At 41.8% G+C, this 19,831-nt stretch overlaps 1 protein-coding gene across 1 annotated transcript; it reads right to left on the reverse strand.

Annotated features, from left to right (window-relative positions):
- Positions 1 to 682: 682 nt before the first annotated feature.
- LOC126095028 (uncharacterized) lies at positions 683 to 3,222 on the reverse strand. Its single transcript, XM_049909689.1, has 2 exons — positions 2,996 to 3,222; positions 683 to 2,267 (listed from the first exon to the last, which is right to left on the reverse strand). The coding sequence occupies exons 1-2, from the start codon at positions 3,109 to 3,111 to the stop codon at positions 1,547 to 1,549; spliced, it is 837 nt and encodes a 278-aa protein (XP_049765646.1). The 5' UTR covers positions 3,112 to 3,222; the 3' UTR covers positions 683 to 1,546.
- Between the last annotated feature and the right edge of the window lie 16,609 nt (positions 3,223 to 19,831).

A 19,831-nucleotide genomic window follows, 5' to 3' on the forward strand; every position in this document is an offset into this window, starting at 1 on the left:
AAGAGGAAGCATTGTTAGTAACATGTGCATTTGCACTAGTGGAAGAACCAGCTTGAATGAAAGTCAAACTCTGGTGGAAATGCACAAGTTGATCCAAACAGAAAGGCTATAGCACACAACCGAAGCAGTTAGCAAGTGTGTCTTCATTTTAATGGAATGATTTTCTTACAATTGTTTTAATGGTGTAGTGAGTTATTTATTGTGCTTAATGTTCATATGCATATTCATCTGTCGTTGTAGTTGCTTTCGAAGAATAAAAAACAGTATTCAATGTCTTTCAGAATTGCTCAGCTTCAAAATTGGACAAGTAGTGCAAAATAAAGCAGTTTGGAAGGTCAATGCATCAACTCAAAGTAAAATAAGGGCAAAAAAGCTGTGGTAAGACATTTTGCAGGGCTTTCAATGCAAATATATATAAAAGAAATTGCTGGCTTCTGCACCTGCATTTCTACTAACGCACTACATCGTTTTCCATGCTTGCTGCTTGCTCAGAAAGATACAAGCTAGACATGCTCTGGCGTGTCAGATCTAAGGCTGCGTTCACACTGCCGGCCGGGCCGAGCCGAGCCTGGCCGGGCCGCCGCCTGCTTCGATATCAAACACATGGTTTTGAATTGCGGTGTTCACACTGGCGGCCGGGCCGCGCCGACACGGCGTGAGCCTCCCGGAGCCGAGCCGACGACATCCCGAGTGTTTAATATTGCCGGCGCGAGCCGACCGCAGGCGCGAGCCTGTGGAGCAGCACTACAGCTTCTGCAGTACACGCATCACACGTCTCCCTTCTGCTTTCATCACAAGTGTGACTGCACACGTCTTTTATTTTAAGATGTTACCTCACATTTCACAATCAGTGAGGAAAAATTACGTTTATTATGATGGTACATGCGAAATTACTTTTATTTCATTTATTTAATCTACCGTATTTACATGCATTTACAACAATAGCTTGCCAGCGATCGCGGCATTGCCGCCACTGAATAGTTCGCATTTACTTGTAAACGGAGGCAGATATGAGTGTCACTGAGGGACGGAAATGTGTCCCTACCAGATGACAATGCATTGTAAAGTCATGTTGTGGCACGTTACTATAAGCTGTTGTCTGTGACATCTTTTTGCGATGTTCTTACTTTAATGGATGCAGAATAACATATACATGACATTAACTTGTGTCCATCAATTTGGTATCAGAATTTCGGCTAGTATGACAGTAATGATGCAGTTTCCAGATTATGGAACGAAGTAGCCAAGGAGTGTGTTTCAGATAGTACGCACAAATATAAATTATTTTCCTTTATAATTTTATTTGTTTTATTTACAGTGAAATGAGATACAAAAAAATACAGTAAATAGCAAAGTACTTTCAATTCCAAAATTTATTTGAGAGGTTTTTTAATTATTTTAAGTTGCATTTTTAACGAAATATTCAACAAAAGTGTTCCTGACAGTTTTCGAACGTAATGTGGAATTTCTGTTGAATGTGGCACCAGCTGTCCGCATATCAGCATTGTTACAAAACTTTTCAGCTTCAACATTGCATCCTTCTCTGTCAATGACAATTGACAATATTATGAAGTAGACAAATGCACTTGACTATGTGATCAGCTACGTCAACGGATGTTTCAATTTCCTTCCTCAGTAGTCTCCATTTATAGGTCATTATACCAAATGCACATTCAACAACTTTTCTTGCTCTGGAATGCATATCATTGTATAGAATCTTCTCGTTGTCCAAATTTCTCCGAGGAAAAGGTCTCATCAAATTCTCTAATAAGGGGTAAGCTTCATCTCCCAAAATGACGTACGGTAATTCCTGACACATTCCTTCAAGTCTTGTTGGTGGCGGTAATAACAGCTCCCCATTTGTAAGTTTCTTATATAACATACTTTCTTTAAACACACCTGCATCAGACTGTTTACCGTAGGCACCAACATCCACAGCTATAAATTTGTAATTTGCATCAGCAACTGCTTGGAGTACAATCGAATAATACTGTTTGTAATTGTAAAACATGCTGCCAGAAAGTTTAGGACATTGGACACGTATGTGCTTCCCGTCTATACATCCAACACAGTTTGGAAATCCCCATCTCGTATGCATTTCACTGGCAATTTCTTTAAATCGAGAAACAGTTGGCGTTGGTAAATGAATGGGAGCAAGTGACTCCCATATGGCCATACAAACGTCTTTCACCAACACTGATACGGTGGACACTCCTAATCGGAATGACGATGCTAGTGCATGAAAGGAGATGCCAGTGGACAGATACCTGAGAAAAAAAATCGTAAAATGTGTTACTCAAGTGTGGTGTTGGGCGAAGTTTTTACAGTTTTGTTTGCACAGTAGATATTTACTTAGTCCATGTCATTTCATAGTTACACAACAATAAATAATTAAAGAGACATTTTCTTGCATCCTTCTATATTATTTCAATTAAAATAATGAAATCGAAATGCAAAGACCTGAGAGACAGTTACAGAGAATAACTTGTATAACTTGGCAAAATAAGGTCATGTGATCCAGGGAATTATTAAAATGCAATTCCATTCGGGCTTTGTTCTGTCATATGATTTTCCTAAGTTCCAAGAGCTATGCACAGTTCCTTACCAGTGGAAATAGAACCACTGAGTCAAAGGGCATATCAGTCTGTCTATCTTACAAGGTAATGAAAAGAATTCTGTGAGGTCATCAGTGGCTCCACATGATGAACCATCGCCACTGCCAAGCGCTGCATCATGAAGAAAAACGAAGAAAAAGTTGGAAAATTCTGAAGGAGTGTATTTGCGATTCTTCGTTGAAGGCACAGCAAGACATTACCCAAAATGACGAAGTTAATTACTTACTGATGATTCTCTGGAGTCCCATAAACTCTCTTCCCCTCAGAGGTAAGCGTTTGTGAAATTTAAAATACAAAAGCATGACTACAATTAATTGGAGGTAGTGAATGCTGCACAAAGTTCTACTGCAAACCAAAAAGTGTGTACTAACGAATCTTACCTTATCGTTATACACAATTTTTCTTCTGCTGTTATACTTCTGCGAAAATTTGTGTTCTGTTTCGAAATTTTGTCTTGAATGTTCTGCAGCACATACTGAAATGTATTATGATTCATTCTGTAATATGAATAAAAATTTTCAGGATAGTTTTTAAGTTCTTCATGTAAAGAAAAAAGCTCTCCTAAATGTCTGTCGCTATTTATGGGATGAATCCATAACCTCCTAGTTCTTCTGTACTTCAAAACTCGACGAGTTACTGCAGAGTCAAAACAATACCAATAAAAGAGTGATGATGATGATGATGTTTGGTTTGTGGGGCGCTCAACAGCGTGGTTATCAGCGCCCGTACAATTACTCAATCTTTGCACAGTCCAATTGCGCCACTTTCCTGGATGATGATGAAATAATGAGGACAACACAAACACCCAGTCATCTCGAGGCAGGTGAAAATCCCTGACCCCGCCGGGAATCGAACCCGGGACCCCGAGCTCTGGAAGCGAGAACGCTACCGCGAGACCACGAGCGGCGGACAAAAGAATGAAGACATTGTTCTACACGACAGCACAGACTAGCCAAAGGCGAGCAACTGTTGACAGCAGCTGCGTTTTCTAGTGACTTGCTTGTCAGCTGTCGAAGGGTGGGGATTTTTTTAAATTTATTTATTTGGCTTTCGGCAACTAGCAGCCATATAGCCAAAGAGTAGGGATTACCTTGACGGTGCAGCGCAGCCCGCCAAGGAAGGAAAAAAATAATGAAGAACAATGAAACGCACATCTGTGTCGATCTACAGTAGTTTCATTAACTCTCCATATTTTTTTTTCTGTCAAAGTAGACAACGAGACTACGGAATTGCGCTTCAGTTTCTGCAGTAAACGTATCACAAATCTCCAGTTTGTTTTTGTGATTAGTTTTACACCACTGATCACTAGTAATTAGTTTTTTTCTGTCCTGCATTATATGACTACATTAAACCAAGCTGTAACCGCTCGAACTCCGTGGCTTGCGGACGCGGCACTGACGCCACTGAATATCTCGCATTACTTGTGACCAGAGACAGATATCAGTGTCATTATCATTTCAAAAACTTTTTGGTACTTTTAGCTACATTTCATTCGCAACAATGTATGGTCTACCCGCTACATAACTTTTTCACTACAAGATTTGTAAATCAAGTGCACAACGTTGACAAATAGCATCATTTCACAATGACTGTTAAGAAATATGAAAAGATAAATGATTCAATACGAAGCTAAGAAGTTACACTAGCACGTGTACAAAAATCAGATTTTTAGCCGCATAATTTCTTCAAAATCGGCTGGGAAGCGTTACGAAACTAAGAAATCACGCGAAACGAAAAGTAGACTTTTTCTTTTTTCACGACGTAAGTTACGCTTTTAAGGAAAAAATGAGTTCATAAAACGATGTGGCGCAGTCTTATATACCTCTAAGAATTTTTAGAACATGAAAATCGGAGAAGTGGATTTTCCCCCATTCCGCCGACCCGGCTCGGCGCGGCGCGCAGTGTGAATGCCCTACACGTCGGCCTGAGCTGGCTAGGCACGAGCCGAGACAGTACGCGTCAGCCCGGCCCGGCCCGGCCGGCAGTGTGAACGCAGCCTAAGTCATCTAACACAGACCTTTAAGAAGCATGAAGAATCTATTGCATGTAAGAAAGATTATTTATATTTATCAATCCTTGGTAAAATAGAAATTAGGCAGCAGCTCAGCTCAGCCTCCAGACAGAATATAGAGACAATGACAATGTAAGGAAAAATCACTGTGTTTGCTCCAGAATAGTTGACTGTAATAAGCTCTGTTGTGAGTTTGAACTTGACTCACATGTATGAGGGGAAAGAGCTGTATCTAACAAGGCTGGAATATTCACATTGATAATAAATTTCTCTTAAGCTTTAGATGCAGTTGTAAAAGAGCAGATGAACAGTGCTAGAGTCTTTAAGGGTACATTCAAGAATATACAGAATGATTTACTAGAGCGTCTGTTACATGTGTGTCATGGGAAATTAATGTAGAAATAGCTAAGGCATATTTTGCATCTGTTAGCAGATAAAACTTCTGAGTATCTTGTAAATTTCAGTTGTCTGTTATCTACCAGAGAGCTCATTGAAAGATTGTGGACATTTTTAAATCCCTCTGGTAATGAGGCCTCCTCCTTAACAGCTTTCATTAAAAAGTCCTCATGAATGTTGTCCAACAACAGAAAGAAAATGTAACATTTCAAAGTTATTATGGTGGTTGCATCATGTGCAGGCAATATGCAGGGGTCCAAACAATTGTAAGAGAATATGTATTTCCAGAATGAGGTTTTCACTCTGCAGCGGAGTGTGCGCTGATATGAAACTTCCTGGCAGATTAAAACTGTGTGCCGGGCCGAGACTCGAACTCGAGACCTTTGCCTTTCGCGCGAAAGGCAAAGGTCCCAAGTTCGAGTCTCGGCCCAGCACACAGTTTTAATCTGCCAGGAAGTTTTAGAATATGTATTATTATGCATGCCAACTGAACTTAATTCCTGTCTGAGCTATAAGTCAAAATAAACAAGCAGTACTGTTTTTCAGTACTATTGGAGAGATGCTCTCATTCAGCTAAAGGAGAGGCTGTTCTAGGCGCAGTTGTGAAATGAAAAGTCCCTCATGCATCATCCACAACTTAAAAACAAGAACAGCCCTTACAGTTGATGAGAATAGAGATCATTCTAGAATGTTACCAATACAATGAAGATACCATCAACAAGACAGCAACTACAAATCAAGCATACGGTCTAAGGTTGAAACTGCAAAATTTTCATTTTAGTTAGAGGTGTTTTATAAAATAATTCCCTATGTGGACATCTTGTACAGCCAATTACAAAAGGGCACCACTGACCCCATCTCGAATTGAGTAATAGCATCATTCGAAATGAAATTTTGTAAATGAGAGACAAACTAATTCATTTCATAATTGAGGAAGAATAAAACATAGCAATGAGATGATGTGAGAGCATATATACAACAAGGAATGTAGCAGCAAAGAAAGCATGTGATATAAAAATTCAGCAGAGTAAACAGAAGTTTGAATTCTTATTTAGTTGACTAGCACAACTTCCTACCACAGAAAAATAAATTTCCTGAAAAAAATTTGTACAGTCATGCTCATTTTTAAATAAAGCTAGGCTAAAAACAGAACAGATCATTTATTCTCATTATGATTTTTGAGAAATGTAATGTGGAATAGCTCTTCTGAAGTTTTTACTTGAAAATATCCTGCAAGAACCTTTTGGTGACATGAAATTGTTGACATTAGAAGCTACCATCTCAATGACAACATGTGAAGAACAAGATGTTTCTCCACTGTGTCATGGATCAAAACATTTCTTAGAAGCACTGTGGATGAAGACAGCATGGCAAGGCCACTGATCCACAGGTTTCCAGATTTCAACAAGAGAGTCACAGACAAATTTGTCATGAAAAAGCAAAGGAGGATGGACTTTCTCCATAAATATGCCTCTACAAAGGATTAAACCCCATAAATGTTATCAGGCTTATTTTAAGGTAATTTTGGAGCTACAGAAATATTTTAAGCAATTTAAAAAATTAAATTATTTGGAAAAGTAAATTTCACAATGCAGTAAAAGTAGTGAACCCCCTGTCACTTTAGGCACCAGCTACCACTGCAAACACTGCTACTTACAACGCAGTTAAAAAATTTCAGTCCCTGAATCTAGATATTCATTTTATTTGTAGAAAGTCGTGAATGAGTACGGTTTTAATTTTCTTTTTAATTGGTAGGAATGTCAATTTCTTGCTTTTTTTAGATTATAGCTTATTGAATATCTTCCCACCAAAGTACGTGACTCCACTCTGAACCCTGGACAGGGAAGCAAAGGCCACATGAAAATGGTTTTTGTGTCGTGTATTGTGACTGTGCCTACCACAATTCAATTGAAACCAATTTCTATCATCAGCACCAAAAGCCATTAAGTAGTAAATTATTGGAAAGTGAGTGTAAGAATTCAAAGTGTCATAAAAAGGCTTCTGCAAGATATATGATTATCTATTTTAAACAATTGTCTTATTGCTCACTTCTGCTGAAGAAACACTTTATTTACTTCACATGTACTGACCCATAAGGCAACAGGGAGTGAAAATATGCAACACACTTGTCTTTGTGTCAGCACAATGGGAAATGCTTCTCAAGCTGAACTGGCTTCTTGGTTAGTTTATCCATGTGTTAAGTCCATTTTAACTTGCAATTCAGCTGGATCCCAAGGAATTTTACACACTATGCTTAATTCAGTATATGATGGTTAACGTCTGCTTCTGATGCTAAAAGGTCATTCATTACTGGTTGTTTGAAATTTCTTATTATGAGTGACTGTGAGATTAAAATTTAAATTGTTAGCTTGGAACCACTTGTACGCCTGTTCCACAATCATCTTATGTGTATCTCTTGTTGTTGAGTCTGGACTCTCAATTAGTATGCATGTATCATCAGCAAACATAGTTTTTGATCTGCCCTTTAAAGTCACTGGAGATTCATTCATGTGGGCTAGAAATAGGAGTGCATCCAGTACCAATCCATGTGGCGCTCTATATGTTTTGCTCCCCATTCTTGGGTTGTTTTCATGCCTGAGGAACAGTTTGTTAATTTGACCATCTGTTTTCTGTTAAGTAGGTAACTTTCCATCAGTGCCATTAATGCCATATTATTTCAGCTGCTAAGTAGAACTTTGTGACCAACACAATCAAAGGCTTTGGCGAAGTCACAAAATATGCCAAGAGGTTAATTTTTCTTGTTTTGACCTGCTAGCATTTCATTTGTAAGGTCTTGTAGTGCTTTCTGTGTGGAGACTCCTTTATGAAAGACAAACTGAGAGTTGATTATCAAGTTCTGCTCAGTTAAATGCTATCATAGGCCACTTCCTTGAATACTTTTGGAAAGAGTTGAAGTGATATAGGTCTGTAATTACGCTTCATTTGCCTATCTCCAGTTTTGTAAATGGGTGCTACTACAGAATATTTAAGCTTGTTAGGAAATGTGCCTCAAGTCATTGATTCATTATGAAGATCACTTAATGGTAATCCTTCAGGTTAGTTCAGTATTTTAATATTTTGCTAGAAACACCACCATAACCAGCAAAAAATTATTATTTGGTGACCGTACAAATTCTTTAATCTCATTAGGGGTTGTGTTTTCCAAACTAATGCCTTTTGCTGGTACATGCAGTGCCTATACAAGTAAATATGACACACCTGTGCTTTGTTGCTCATTACTGCTTGCAGTGTTTCTGCAAAATTGTCACTATTTCTGCTAGAATTGTTTTCTGGAGGCCCAATTTAGTGTGGAATACTAGTTTTATTATTTTATTCTTGTTTAATAATATTCTGAATAGTTTCTTTCTTATTCTTAGAGTATTTTATTTATTTGAGCACAGTGCATTATTTCAGTTTTTTAAATAACAGAATGAAGACTCAACTAAACTTGTGATTATGGAATTCAAAACTTAACTACTGCTTGGCTGCCTTTCTGAAGTACTTGTAGCTCTCTCACCCTAACACAAGTTCCTTTAATCTGAGGCCTACCCACATCTTATCCTTGCTTCTGTTCAGCTTTGTCCATCTTCAAAGCCGCGTATGATTAAGTAGAGCTAAATTTTCCACCAACAGTGTCTCCTTTCTAAATTGCTCCTCAGTGCTCTTGTAATATCTCTCTATACACAGTGACCTAGTCATTGTTTATGATTTATTGATACTATACTAATTGGGCAGTAAATTTTATTCTTAACATTTATCTGTCATGATCACATAAATCAACGACTGTTAACCTTACAGCTAAATCGCTGCATGTTGTTGGATCAAAAACAAGCTGTCAACATGCTTTTGCAATATGTGCTTAAATCCTCATAGGGAATTTTACTGTGGAAAATAATCATGAGATGCATATTAACAATCCTTGGTTCTGTTGGTCAGTACTACCTGACAGAAATTCAACATTAAAGTCTCCACAAACAATGATTTCCTTTCCGTTTAAGCCTACCAAACCTTATTAAGGCTGTTTCTTGTGGAAGAATGGCAATAGCCACAGACTAAAGGTAGAACTTAAGACTCAAAATTAATATTACAAAGACTAAATGATTAATGGAAAATCTCATATAAAGATGTGAAACAAATACTAACAAAGAGATAGAAGGGCTGGCCAGTACTTACCTCAGCTCAGTACAGCTGATAGATACACATAAAACAGAACCAAAAATTTACATTCCTAGCTTTCGGAACAAATGTTCCTTCATCGGGGAGGAGAGAGGGGAAAGAAAGGGAAGAAGGGAAAGGAGATTGTCACCCAATATTATCCTGGCCTCGAAAACATCAACAAATTACTCCGCCAGGGATATGACTTTCTCAAGTCACCCCCTGAAATGAGATCATCCCTTGACAAAATTCTCCCCACACCACCCAGAGTTGCCTTTCGTCACCTCCCTAACCTCCGTAACATCCTTGTTAAACCCTACAATATTCCCAGACTACCTTCTCTACCCAGCGGTTCCTACCCCTGTAACTGACCCCGCTGCAAAACCTGCCCCATGCATCCCCCCACAACCACCTACTCCAGCCCCGCTACTGGTAAAACGTACACAATTCAAGGCAGGGCTATGTGTGAAACAACACATGTCATTTATCAACTGACATGCCTGCACTGCACAGCCTTTTACATCGGCATGACAACAACTAAACTGGCTGAGCGCATGAACGGACACAGACGAACTGTCCGCCTAGGAGATGCCCAATACCCAGTAGCGGAGCATGCCCTCCAGCATAATTCTAGGGACCTAGGAACCTGCTACACCGTATGTGCCATTTGGCTTCTCCCACCCAACACCAGTCCCTCTGAACTGCGGAGATGGGAACTTGCACTCCAACACATCCTTTCATCCCGCCATCCCCCTGGACTGAACCTACGTTAAACAACCTCACTCCCATTCACTCTTCAGTCTTCTCCTCTTTCCCTTTCCTCTTTAGCCATTCACGAATCTTTTCATCCTGCATAGTTGTGTTTATCTTTATACTATATACCTCTTTACTTCTGTATGCATCCTCTTTGGTTTGAAACTGGCACAGTACTTACAGTAGAATATCTTTGGCTTCCCTCTGACAACCATGCCTCCATCCTTGCTACCCCCCCCCCCCCCCCCCCCATTTTCCTTTCCCTGTTGCTTCATAACCTGGGTTGTGAGTAACTGAATCTCCTTTCCCTTCTTCCCTTTCTTTCCCCTCTCTCCTCCCCGATGAAGGAACATTTGTTCCGAAAGCTAGGAATGTAAATTTTTGATTCTGTTTTATGTGTATCTATCGGCTGTACTGAGCTGAGGTAAGTACTGGCCAGCCATTCTATCTCTTTGTTAGTATTTGTTTCATATTACAAAGACTTATTGTTAAAAACTAGGCGTGAATATATAGATACAGTGTCAAGGGATCCAGTTAACACTGGCATTCATGAACAGAAAGAAATAAATAGCTTAAAAGATGATAAGCATAAATCATCTAGTAACCGTACCATCAATCATAGCAGTCATATGATTAAGTTTTTTGTTGAAAAATCTATCAATGACCAAATTAGTGATCTCCAATGAATAAGGGCATTAGAATTAAATGCAGAGTATGAGTAGCATCAAATTAGCTATATCCAATGAATAAGGGTATTAGAATTAAATGCTGAGTATGAGTAGCATCAAATTAGCAAAATCCAATGAATAAGGGTATTAGAATTAAATGCTGAGTATGATAAGCACTATGTAACAACAAGAAGATAAAACACACAGAATATATGTCTAATGCCATAGTTACAGCAGTAGTTCCAGTAACCCCAATTTAAAAGGAAGGTGGAAAACATAGACTTTAAAACTATTTGCCAGTTTCATTTTGTTTTCTAAGATGGATGAGAAAGTTAATGGCATTTGTATGTAAACACAGTTAGATATTTCAGAATAAGAATAGCACAGCAGTAAACAATCACATTGCTTCATAATCTATGGATCTGGAGATTGTAGGAACTGGTTACATGTTTATAAAATCTTATATGAACAAAATGAAACAATTTTTGTTGCTTAAAACTGACAATAACAATTTCAAATATAAAATTATTGATATCATTTATTTTTAATTGATTCATTCAGTTACACAGTGTTCCATAAAGGCTGTCATGAAATAGATCTCTCAGGGAAGTGCAAGGCATCAAGTCATACACTCATGGAAATTGAAATAAGAACACCGTGAATTCATTGTCCCAGGAAGGGGAAACTTTATTGACACATTCCTGGGGTCAGATACATCACATGATCACACTGACAGAACCACAGGCACATAGACACAGGCAACAGAGCATGCACAATGTCGGCACTAGTACAGTGTATATCCATCTTTCGCAGCAATGCAGGCTGCTATTCTCCCATGGAGACGATCGTAGAGATGCTGGATGTAGTCCTGTGGAACGGCTTGCCATGCCATTTCCACCTGCCGCCTCAGTTGGACCAGCGTTCGTGCTGGACGTGCAGACCGCGTGAGACGACGCTTCATCCAGTCCCAAACATGCTCAATGGGGGACAGATCCGGAGATCTTGCTGGCCAGGGTAGTTGACTTACACCTTCTAGAGCACGTTGGGTGTCACGGAATGCATGTGGACGTGCATTGTCCTGTTGGAACAGCAAGTTCCCTTGCCGGTCTAGGAATGGTAGAACGATGGGTTCGATGACGGTTTGGATGTACCGTGCACTATTCAGTGTCCCCTCGACGATCACCAGTGGTGTACGGCCAGTGTAGGAGATCGCTCCCCACACCATGATGCCGGGTGTTGGCCCTGTGTGCCTCGGTCGTATGCAGTCCTGATTGTGGCGCTCACCTGCACGGCGCCAAACATGCATACGACCATCATTGGCACCAAGGCAGAAGCGACTCTCATCGCTGAAGACGACACGTCTCCATTCGTCCCTCCATTCACGCCTGTCGCAACACCACTTTAGGCGGGCTGCACGATGTTGGGGCGTGAGCGGAAGACGGCCTAACGGTGTGCGGGACCGTAGCCCAGCTTCATGGAGACGGTTGCGAATGGTCCTCACCGATACCCCAGGAGCAACAGTCTCCCTAATTTGCTGGGAAGTGGCGGTGCGGTCCCTTACGGCACTGCGTAGGATCCTACGGTCTTGGCGTGCATCCGTGCGTCGCTGCGGTCCGGTCCCAGGTCGACGGGCACGTGCACCTTCCGCCGACCACTGGCGACAACATCGATGTACTGTGGAGACCTCACGCCCCATGTGTTGAGCAATTCGGCGGTACGTCCACCCGGCCTCCCGCATGCCCACTATACGCCCTCGCTCAAAGCCCGTCAACTGCACATACGGTTCACGTCCACGCTGTCGCGGCATGCTACCAGTGTTAAAGACTGCGATGGAGCTCCGTATGCCACGGCAAACTGGCTGACACTGACGGCGGCGGTGCACAAATGCTGCTCAGCTAGCGCCATTCAACGGCCAACACCGTGGTTCCTGGTGTGTCCGCTGTGCCGTGCGTGTGATCATTGCTTGTACAGCCCTCTCGCAGTGTCCGGAGCAAGTATGGTGGGTCTGACACACCGGTGTCAATGTGTACTTTTTTCCATTTCCAGGAGTGTACATTAATGGGTAGAAACAGCTACTGCAGGCTATGTCTGGCAAGTTAAATCAAGTATTGCTAGTGCTTTTTTTACTCACATTGATAATTATGGTACTTCTTGTTTACTATATAAAGGATGTTTCTCCTAGGAGTTGTCCAACACATTTTCTCTGGCGTTTCAATGGGTATTTGCACTCTCGTAATGGTAATGTTTGGATGTAAGGAGCTTGTAGATCCACAGGGTCTAGGAGTCAATTACGATGAATAATCACTCAATCCGTATATGCTGTATAATGCTTTTATAGATGATACAAACATACACTGTACAAGCAACCAAATGCGACAAAGCCATCAGACCAACTGCCAGTCAAAGAGTTTCCTGTGTGGGACCCCTGTTGACCACCAGTGATATTACTTTGTGGGGCATCCGCTCACTATATCCACCTTGTTCCCCACCCACCACCCCATGCAGAGCACAGTGAGGGATGCTCCACAAAGTGTCAATGCAGAGAGATTGCATGGGGCTGGGTAGGCCTTGATGCATTTTCATCTGCTTGTTGAGGATGTCAGACGGTGAAGTACACTTGATGACACACAGGTAATAATTGTGGAGGCAGGCCAGTAGGCAGTGGGACCAGTTATAACATGAGTGTATTGTGATATCAGCTGGGTAGATAGAGCAGAGTGTGTGTTACCAGCGTTGGGTGGTGCCGGCGATGGTACAGGGTTCATCAGAAGTAAATATGGCACTGTGATTGTGATGATAGCTTCAATGGAAATGGATGTGAAGGAAGTGGTGTCAATGTTGTTTTGAAATTTGATGGTCTTTTGGAAGTGCACTGTGATGGATCCATCTGCAGTCTGGTGGTTGGCATCTAGACCTTTAATAAGGAGGCTGGAAAGGAAGTCACGGATGTCCAGTCATAATTTGAATGTTGATGGTCAGCAGGGGGCGAGTCAGCTAGTGACTGAGAGGTGAGTGCTTGGTACGGGTTGTAGTCTGGTGAGGCGTCTTGAAGTGTCCATGTGGGTTTGAGTTAGTTGACATAAACTGGCGTAGGTTTTTAGGTAACATTATGAAGTCACGGTCTGTGAGTGGTTTGTGAACAATGACAGTAGGCACTGAGTGTGGGAGGGATATGGAGGTGTTCTGTGTGACTCTTAAAACACATAACTAAATCTGGTAGGTCTGGAAGTGTAGGTGACAGTTCTTTGAGCATGAAGTCTGGTGGAAGACACAGCATCTCACTGTGTTATGCAAACTTACAGCAGAACCTAAGGTAGCACCTCAGTGCATGTTCCTCGTGACACAAGGCCACTTTCAATGTGCAGTGCCATCACTTGAACAAACCATTGCTTTGAAAATGATATGTTGTAGTTCTGAAGTGCTGAGTGCCTGCCATATCGCACAGTTTGAGGAAGAGAGCAGATCTGAACTGCTTGGCCAGGTCTATTGTGATGGACATGGGACAGCTGAAGCATGATTAAATGCTTTGGCAGTAGATTTGGCCATTATATCTTTTAGTGGTGTTGCTTCAACCCATCATGTGACGCAATCGATCAGTGAGAGAATGTAGCAGTAGCTGTCGGAGGGAGGTAGTGGGCTGACAAGACTAATATGTACATGTTGAAAGTGCCCTTTCAGGATTTAGAAACGGCGTATGGGAGGTTGCACGTGATGTGACTTTGTTCCTTTGACACATGATGCAGGCATGAGACCAAAGTGTACAGCCTTTCTTTACATTAGGTCACAAGAACCTGCCCATCCCCAGTCGAGTGGTCGGTCAAATGCACATGTGTGCCAAATTGTGGAGCTGGTTGAATATGATGTGGCAGAATTGTTGAAGTACGATGGGGCATGTCCAGTTTGTGAGACATCACAGAGCCATAGGGTGCACTACTACAGGATAGGATGGGATTCAGTCTGTAGGTTCATGGATGGGTCATGAATGATGGCTTGTAACTGTTCATCATGTTATTGTGCCTCAGCGAACTGATCGTAGTTGAGGATAGATGACAATGCACTGGTGCTTGAAAAATAATCTGCCACAATGTTCTCCATGTCTTTGAGGTGGCCTGCGGTAAACTGGGCAACATAATCTAATTATCAAAACCATCAGAACAGGTGTCCTTGGGTAGATTTTGAATAGAGTCAGCAAGTGAGTGACGATCATGTAGATAATGAAGCACTACATTCTGTCTGAAATAGTGTACTGATTCATAGAGCACCATAACTCCCTGTCATATGCAGACAATGTGTTGACATGAGCTTGCATGAAAAGAAATGGAATAGCTGCTGCCCATCCCCCATCTTTTGCTGCAGCACAGCTCCATTAGCGGTGAATCTCACATCTACTGTTATGTTGAGCTGTGCACGAGAGAGTGAATTTGTCAAGATGATGGACTCAGTAAGGCAGTCCTTAATGCTTTCAAAAGCAAACTTCATCTTGTTTGTCCATGTGAGTTTGTGTTGCTGGCGGTATTATTGCTCGTGAGGGTTTGCATTAGGGGTGTTTGCAGGGAGGCTGCCCATACAAGATGTCCTATGTAGAAGTTTATCATGCCTAAGAACCAATGTAGTTCTTGATAGTCTTGTGGTTGAGGCAGTTGTTGGATAGTTTCAATACCCCAAGTTGTAGGACAGATATCCAATGCATTGACACTGTTTCTGAGAAAGACAACTACTTTGAGTTGAAGTGGGCATTTGGCTTCACTGATTACAATGCCAGCATGAGAGAGGGCATCAAAAACTTATCTGAAGTGGCCACTGTGAGATTACTCATCTGAGAATAAAATTAAAATGTCATGGAGATATGTGTAACAGTAGAGAAAACCATCAATAAAGCATTGCTATGTTTGTGCCATGCTCTTAAGTTTGTAGAGCATGAACATAAATTCAAACAGACCAAAAGGCATGATAACAGCCATTTTTTTAGTGTCACCTGGATACGAGGTTATTTATAGGTACACGATATTACAGGCAGCGACACTAAAAACAGTGGTGTTTGCTAAATAATTTGTGAAGTCCTGTATGTTTGATACTAGGTGGCTGTTGATAATGGTATGCATGTTGTGGATTCTGTAATACCCGCACAACCTGACAGACCAATTTTATGGGGGGAGCCCAGGAACTGTCAGAGGAGCAAACCAGCCATGCTTGTAACAGCTCCGTAGTATATAAGTATCCAAACTAGTGCTCATTCAGCAGTAAGCAATACACCCTGAGGAAGACGCCTTGCAATAGTCACCAAAATGTCAGAACACAGATGACAATGTGGCCTCAAACCCAAAATAATTTTATTGACTGTGACAATGGCCACAGAAGCCAACGTTTACATTTAATGAACCTGTATGGGCAGGAGATCTACACAAACATCAGGCGGCTTGAATCACTGAGACTGAAAAGAGATAAACTGCTGAATGATCTTGCATTCCTGAAGAGATGTAGGGATGCCAATGTAGTACCAACATGTTTACGGCTAACGTCCCACATAAAATCGTACAAGGCCAGGAATATCTGTGTACAGGCTAACAAAGCTTTTTTGCGGGACAGGGATCCGCCACATTCTTGGTAGTCTCGACGCAAACAACATAAAACTGTGTGAACTGCACCTCTTTCTGAGTGGGAAACTGGATAAGGATGACTGGCAGAAGGTCAACAGGTTAACCTTCCAAAAAGCCACAAGGTCAAGTGAAAGTACCACTAGTCGTCAGGTGATGAAGTTTGACAAATTGAAAGGGAAACAACAGATGAAGGACCAATTCTGGACATGCAACGAACAATAGTGAACCTCTACAGCCACACCTTGAGTGATGCAGCCACAAAAATTTTGGCCAAAGGGATGAACTATGCAATTGCACCAAATCTAGTACCGCAAGAAGACATTATCGAATCAGTGGAGGCCTCGAGTCTTGGCTCATGCAAAGCCTCCGAAGCGAAACATCAGTAAGGAGGAATGTCATGCCATCAAGGAGCTGAAGAACAACTCTCAGATAGTGGTAATACAGGTGGACTAGGGAAATGCCACCATAGTGTTGAACACAGTAGATTACGATAGCTCACCAACCTACAAATACAGATTCATACATCAAGGACTCCACTCATTTTATAGCCCTTCTGAAAGAAACGCGTGTATCAGAGATGGATCTGATGGTCAGTTTTAATGTGCAGTCTTTGTTCACGAATGTACTCACCATGAACATCTTAGAGGAACGCATGGCACTTGATATTTGCGATCTAGTCCACCACTGTTTGACGACCACCTACATCAGGTGGAAAGGGGATTTTTCTGAGCAGATGGATGGTGTAGCTATGGGTTCCCCTCTTTTGCTGGCCACAGCAGACATTTTTATGCAAGCTTTCGAAGAAACAGCACTCCAGTCTTCACCATTATGCCCAGAATGCTGGCTATGATATGTTGATGACACTTTTGTTATTTGGCCACATGGAGAAGAAGAGCTTCAGAACTTTCACAAACATCTCAACCAGCAGCACAGCAAAATTCGCTTCGCTTTACCATGTATTGCCTTTTCTCAACGTGGAAGTTTACTGTAAGCCAGAGTTTATAGGAAGCCCACCAACACGGACAGGTACCTGCATGCATCCTCCCACCATCATCCTACGCAAAAGAATTTATCCCTGCAAACTTTAACTAAGAGAGCCTACAGGATCAGTGATGAACACAACCTGCAATCTGAACTACAGAACCTCAGGTCCATTTTTGGAGCTAATGGCTATGACATGAGGATGATACACAAAACCATGGCACCGAAGGAGGGCAACAGGGAAATGCAGAACGAAGCACAGAACACCATCATGCTACCATATGTACAAGGGGTTAGTGAAGGTCTGGGCAAACTTCTACATCAGGCAGGCATTAAGCCAATTTTTTGTAGCAACAACAAAATAAAAGACATTCTGGGCTTGACGAAAGATACAATTGACAAGTTTCATTCCACTGGAGTTTATGAAATCTGGTGTGAATGTGGACTGGTGTATGTAGGTGAGACTGGGCGTCCAATAAGCACAAGATTAACTTAACATGACAGATATATCTGCCTCAAACAATACAACAAATCAGCGGTGGTAGAACATTAGGAACAGTACAGGATGACAATCATATTTCGAGAGGCCCGTGTACTGGCAAAACAGCTGTTTAGTTTGAGGAGAATTAGCCATAGAAATAGCTATAGAAATAGCCAAGCGACCCGACAATATGAATAGAGAAGACAGGTACCGACTTCCAGTGTCTTGGCTGTCAGCTGTGACAGCTTTGCGGAAGGACAGCTCTCGCAGAGCAACAAGCGCGCAGTGGGCCACAGCGGCGGAGGGTACACAGAGCGCCGACGCGGCCTAGTTGATACTAGGCAGTTAGTAAACAACACTATGCTGTAGTCGCTTCTCAGTCTCCTATTCACCGATTTCCACCAATGGTAAGCAGTAAAGGAAACTCCAATGGAAAATACCCACTTCCGCCAATGACAATACGCAATGCAAAGAAAAATAAAATGAACTCTTAATACCCTTCCTCCTCACCCTCACATCCGATGACAGCACTCCTCCATAGTACATCTACATCTACATACATACTCCGCAACCCACCATACGGTGCATGGCAGAGGGTACCTCGTACTACAACTAGTATCTCCTCTCCCTGTTCCACTCCCAAACAGAACGAGGGAAAAATGACTGCCTATATGCCTCTGTACGAGCCCTAATCTCCCTTATCTTATCTTTGTGGTCTGTCCGCAAAATGTAAGTTGGCGGCAGTAAAATTGTACTGCAGCCAGCCTCAAATGCCGGTTCTCTAAATTGCCTCAGTAGCGATTTGCAAAAAGAACGACTCCTTTCCTCCAGAGATTCCCACCCGAGTTCCTGAAGTATTTCCGTAACACTCGCGTGATGATCAAACCTACCAGTAACAAATCTAGCAGCCTGCCTCTGAATTGCTTCTATGTCCTCCCTCAATCCGACTAGATAGGGATCCCAAACACTCAAGCAGTACTCAAGAATAGGTTGTATTAGTGTTTTATAAGCGGTCTCCTTTACAGATGAACCACATCTTCCCAAAATTCTACCAATGAACTGAAGACGACTATCCGCCTTCCCCACAATTGCCATTACATGCTTGTCCCGCTTCATATCGCTCTGCAGTGTTATGCTCAAATATTTAATCGACGTGACTGTGTCAAGCGCTACACTACTAATGGAGTATTCAAACATTACGGGATTCTTTTTCTAATTCATCTGCATTAATTTACATTTATCTATATTTAGAGTTAGCTGCCATTCTTTACACCAATCACAAATCCTGTCCAAGTCATCTTGTATCCTCCTACAGTCACTCAATGACAACACCTTCCTGTGCACCATAGCATCATCAGCAAACAGCCACACATTGCTATCCACCCTAGCCAAAAGATCATTTATGCAGATAGAAAATAACAGCAGACCTACCACACTTCCCTGGGGCACTCCGGATGATACCCTCACCTCCGATGAACACTCACCATCGAGGACAACGTACTGGGTTCTATTACTTAAGAAGTCTTCAAGCCACTCACATATTTGGGAACCAATCCCATATGTTCATACCTTAGTTAGGAGTCTGCAGTGGGGCACTGAGTCAAACACTTTCTGGAAGTCAAGGAATATGGCATCCGTCTGATACACTTCATCCATGGTTCGCAAGATAACATGCGTTTCGCAGGAGTGATGCTTTCTAATGCCGTGCTGATGCATGGACAGCAGCTTCTCTGTCTCAAGGAAATTCATTACATTCAAATTGAGAATGTGTTCGAGAATCCTGCAACAAACTGACGTTAAGGATATTGGTCTGTAATTTTGAGGATCCGTCCTTCTACCCTTCTTTTTCCAGTCGCTCGGGACTTTAGGTTGGGCAAGAGATTTGCGATAAATGCAAGCTAAGTAAGGAGCCAATGCAGTAGAGTACTCTCTGTAAAACTGAATTGGAATCCCATCAGGACCTGGCGATTTATTTATTTTCAACCCATTCAGGTGCTTCACAATGCCAGGGATGTCTGTCACTATGTCCTGCATACAGGAATCTGTATGAGACTCAAACAACGGTATGTTTGTATGATCCTCCTGCGTGAAAGATTTCTCAAATGCTAAATTTAAAATTTCAGCTTTAGTTTTGCTGTCTTCCGTTGCCAGGCCAGACTGATCAGTGAGTGACT

The sequence above is a fragment of the Schistocerca cancellata genome, chromosome 8, assembly GCF_023864275.1.
Source record: "Schistocerca cancellata isolate TAMUIC-IGC-003103 chromosome 8, iqSchCanc2.1, whole genome shotgun sequence".
In the NCBI taxonomy this organism is placed as follows: Eukaryota; Metazoa; Arthropoda; class Insecta; order Orthoptera; family Acrididae; genus Schistocerca; species Schistocerca cancellata.

Coding starts and splice junctions, on each gene's coding strand:
- LOC126095028 (XM_049909689.1), bottom strand. CDS start 3,111: ATGAATCATAATACATTTCAGTATGTGCTGCAGAACATTCAAGACAAA. Junction 2,268..2,995: donor AAATTGTGTATAACGATAAG/GTAAGATTCGTT, acceptor TTTTTTTCTCAG/GTATCTGTCCACTGGCATCT.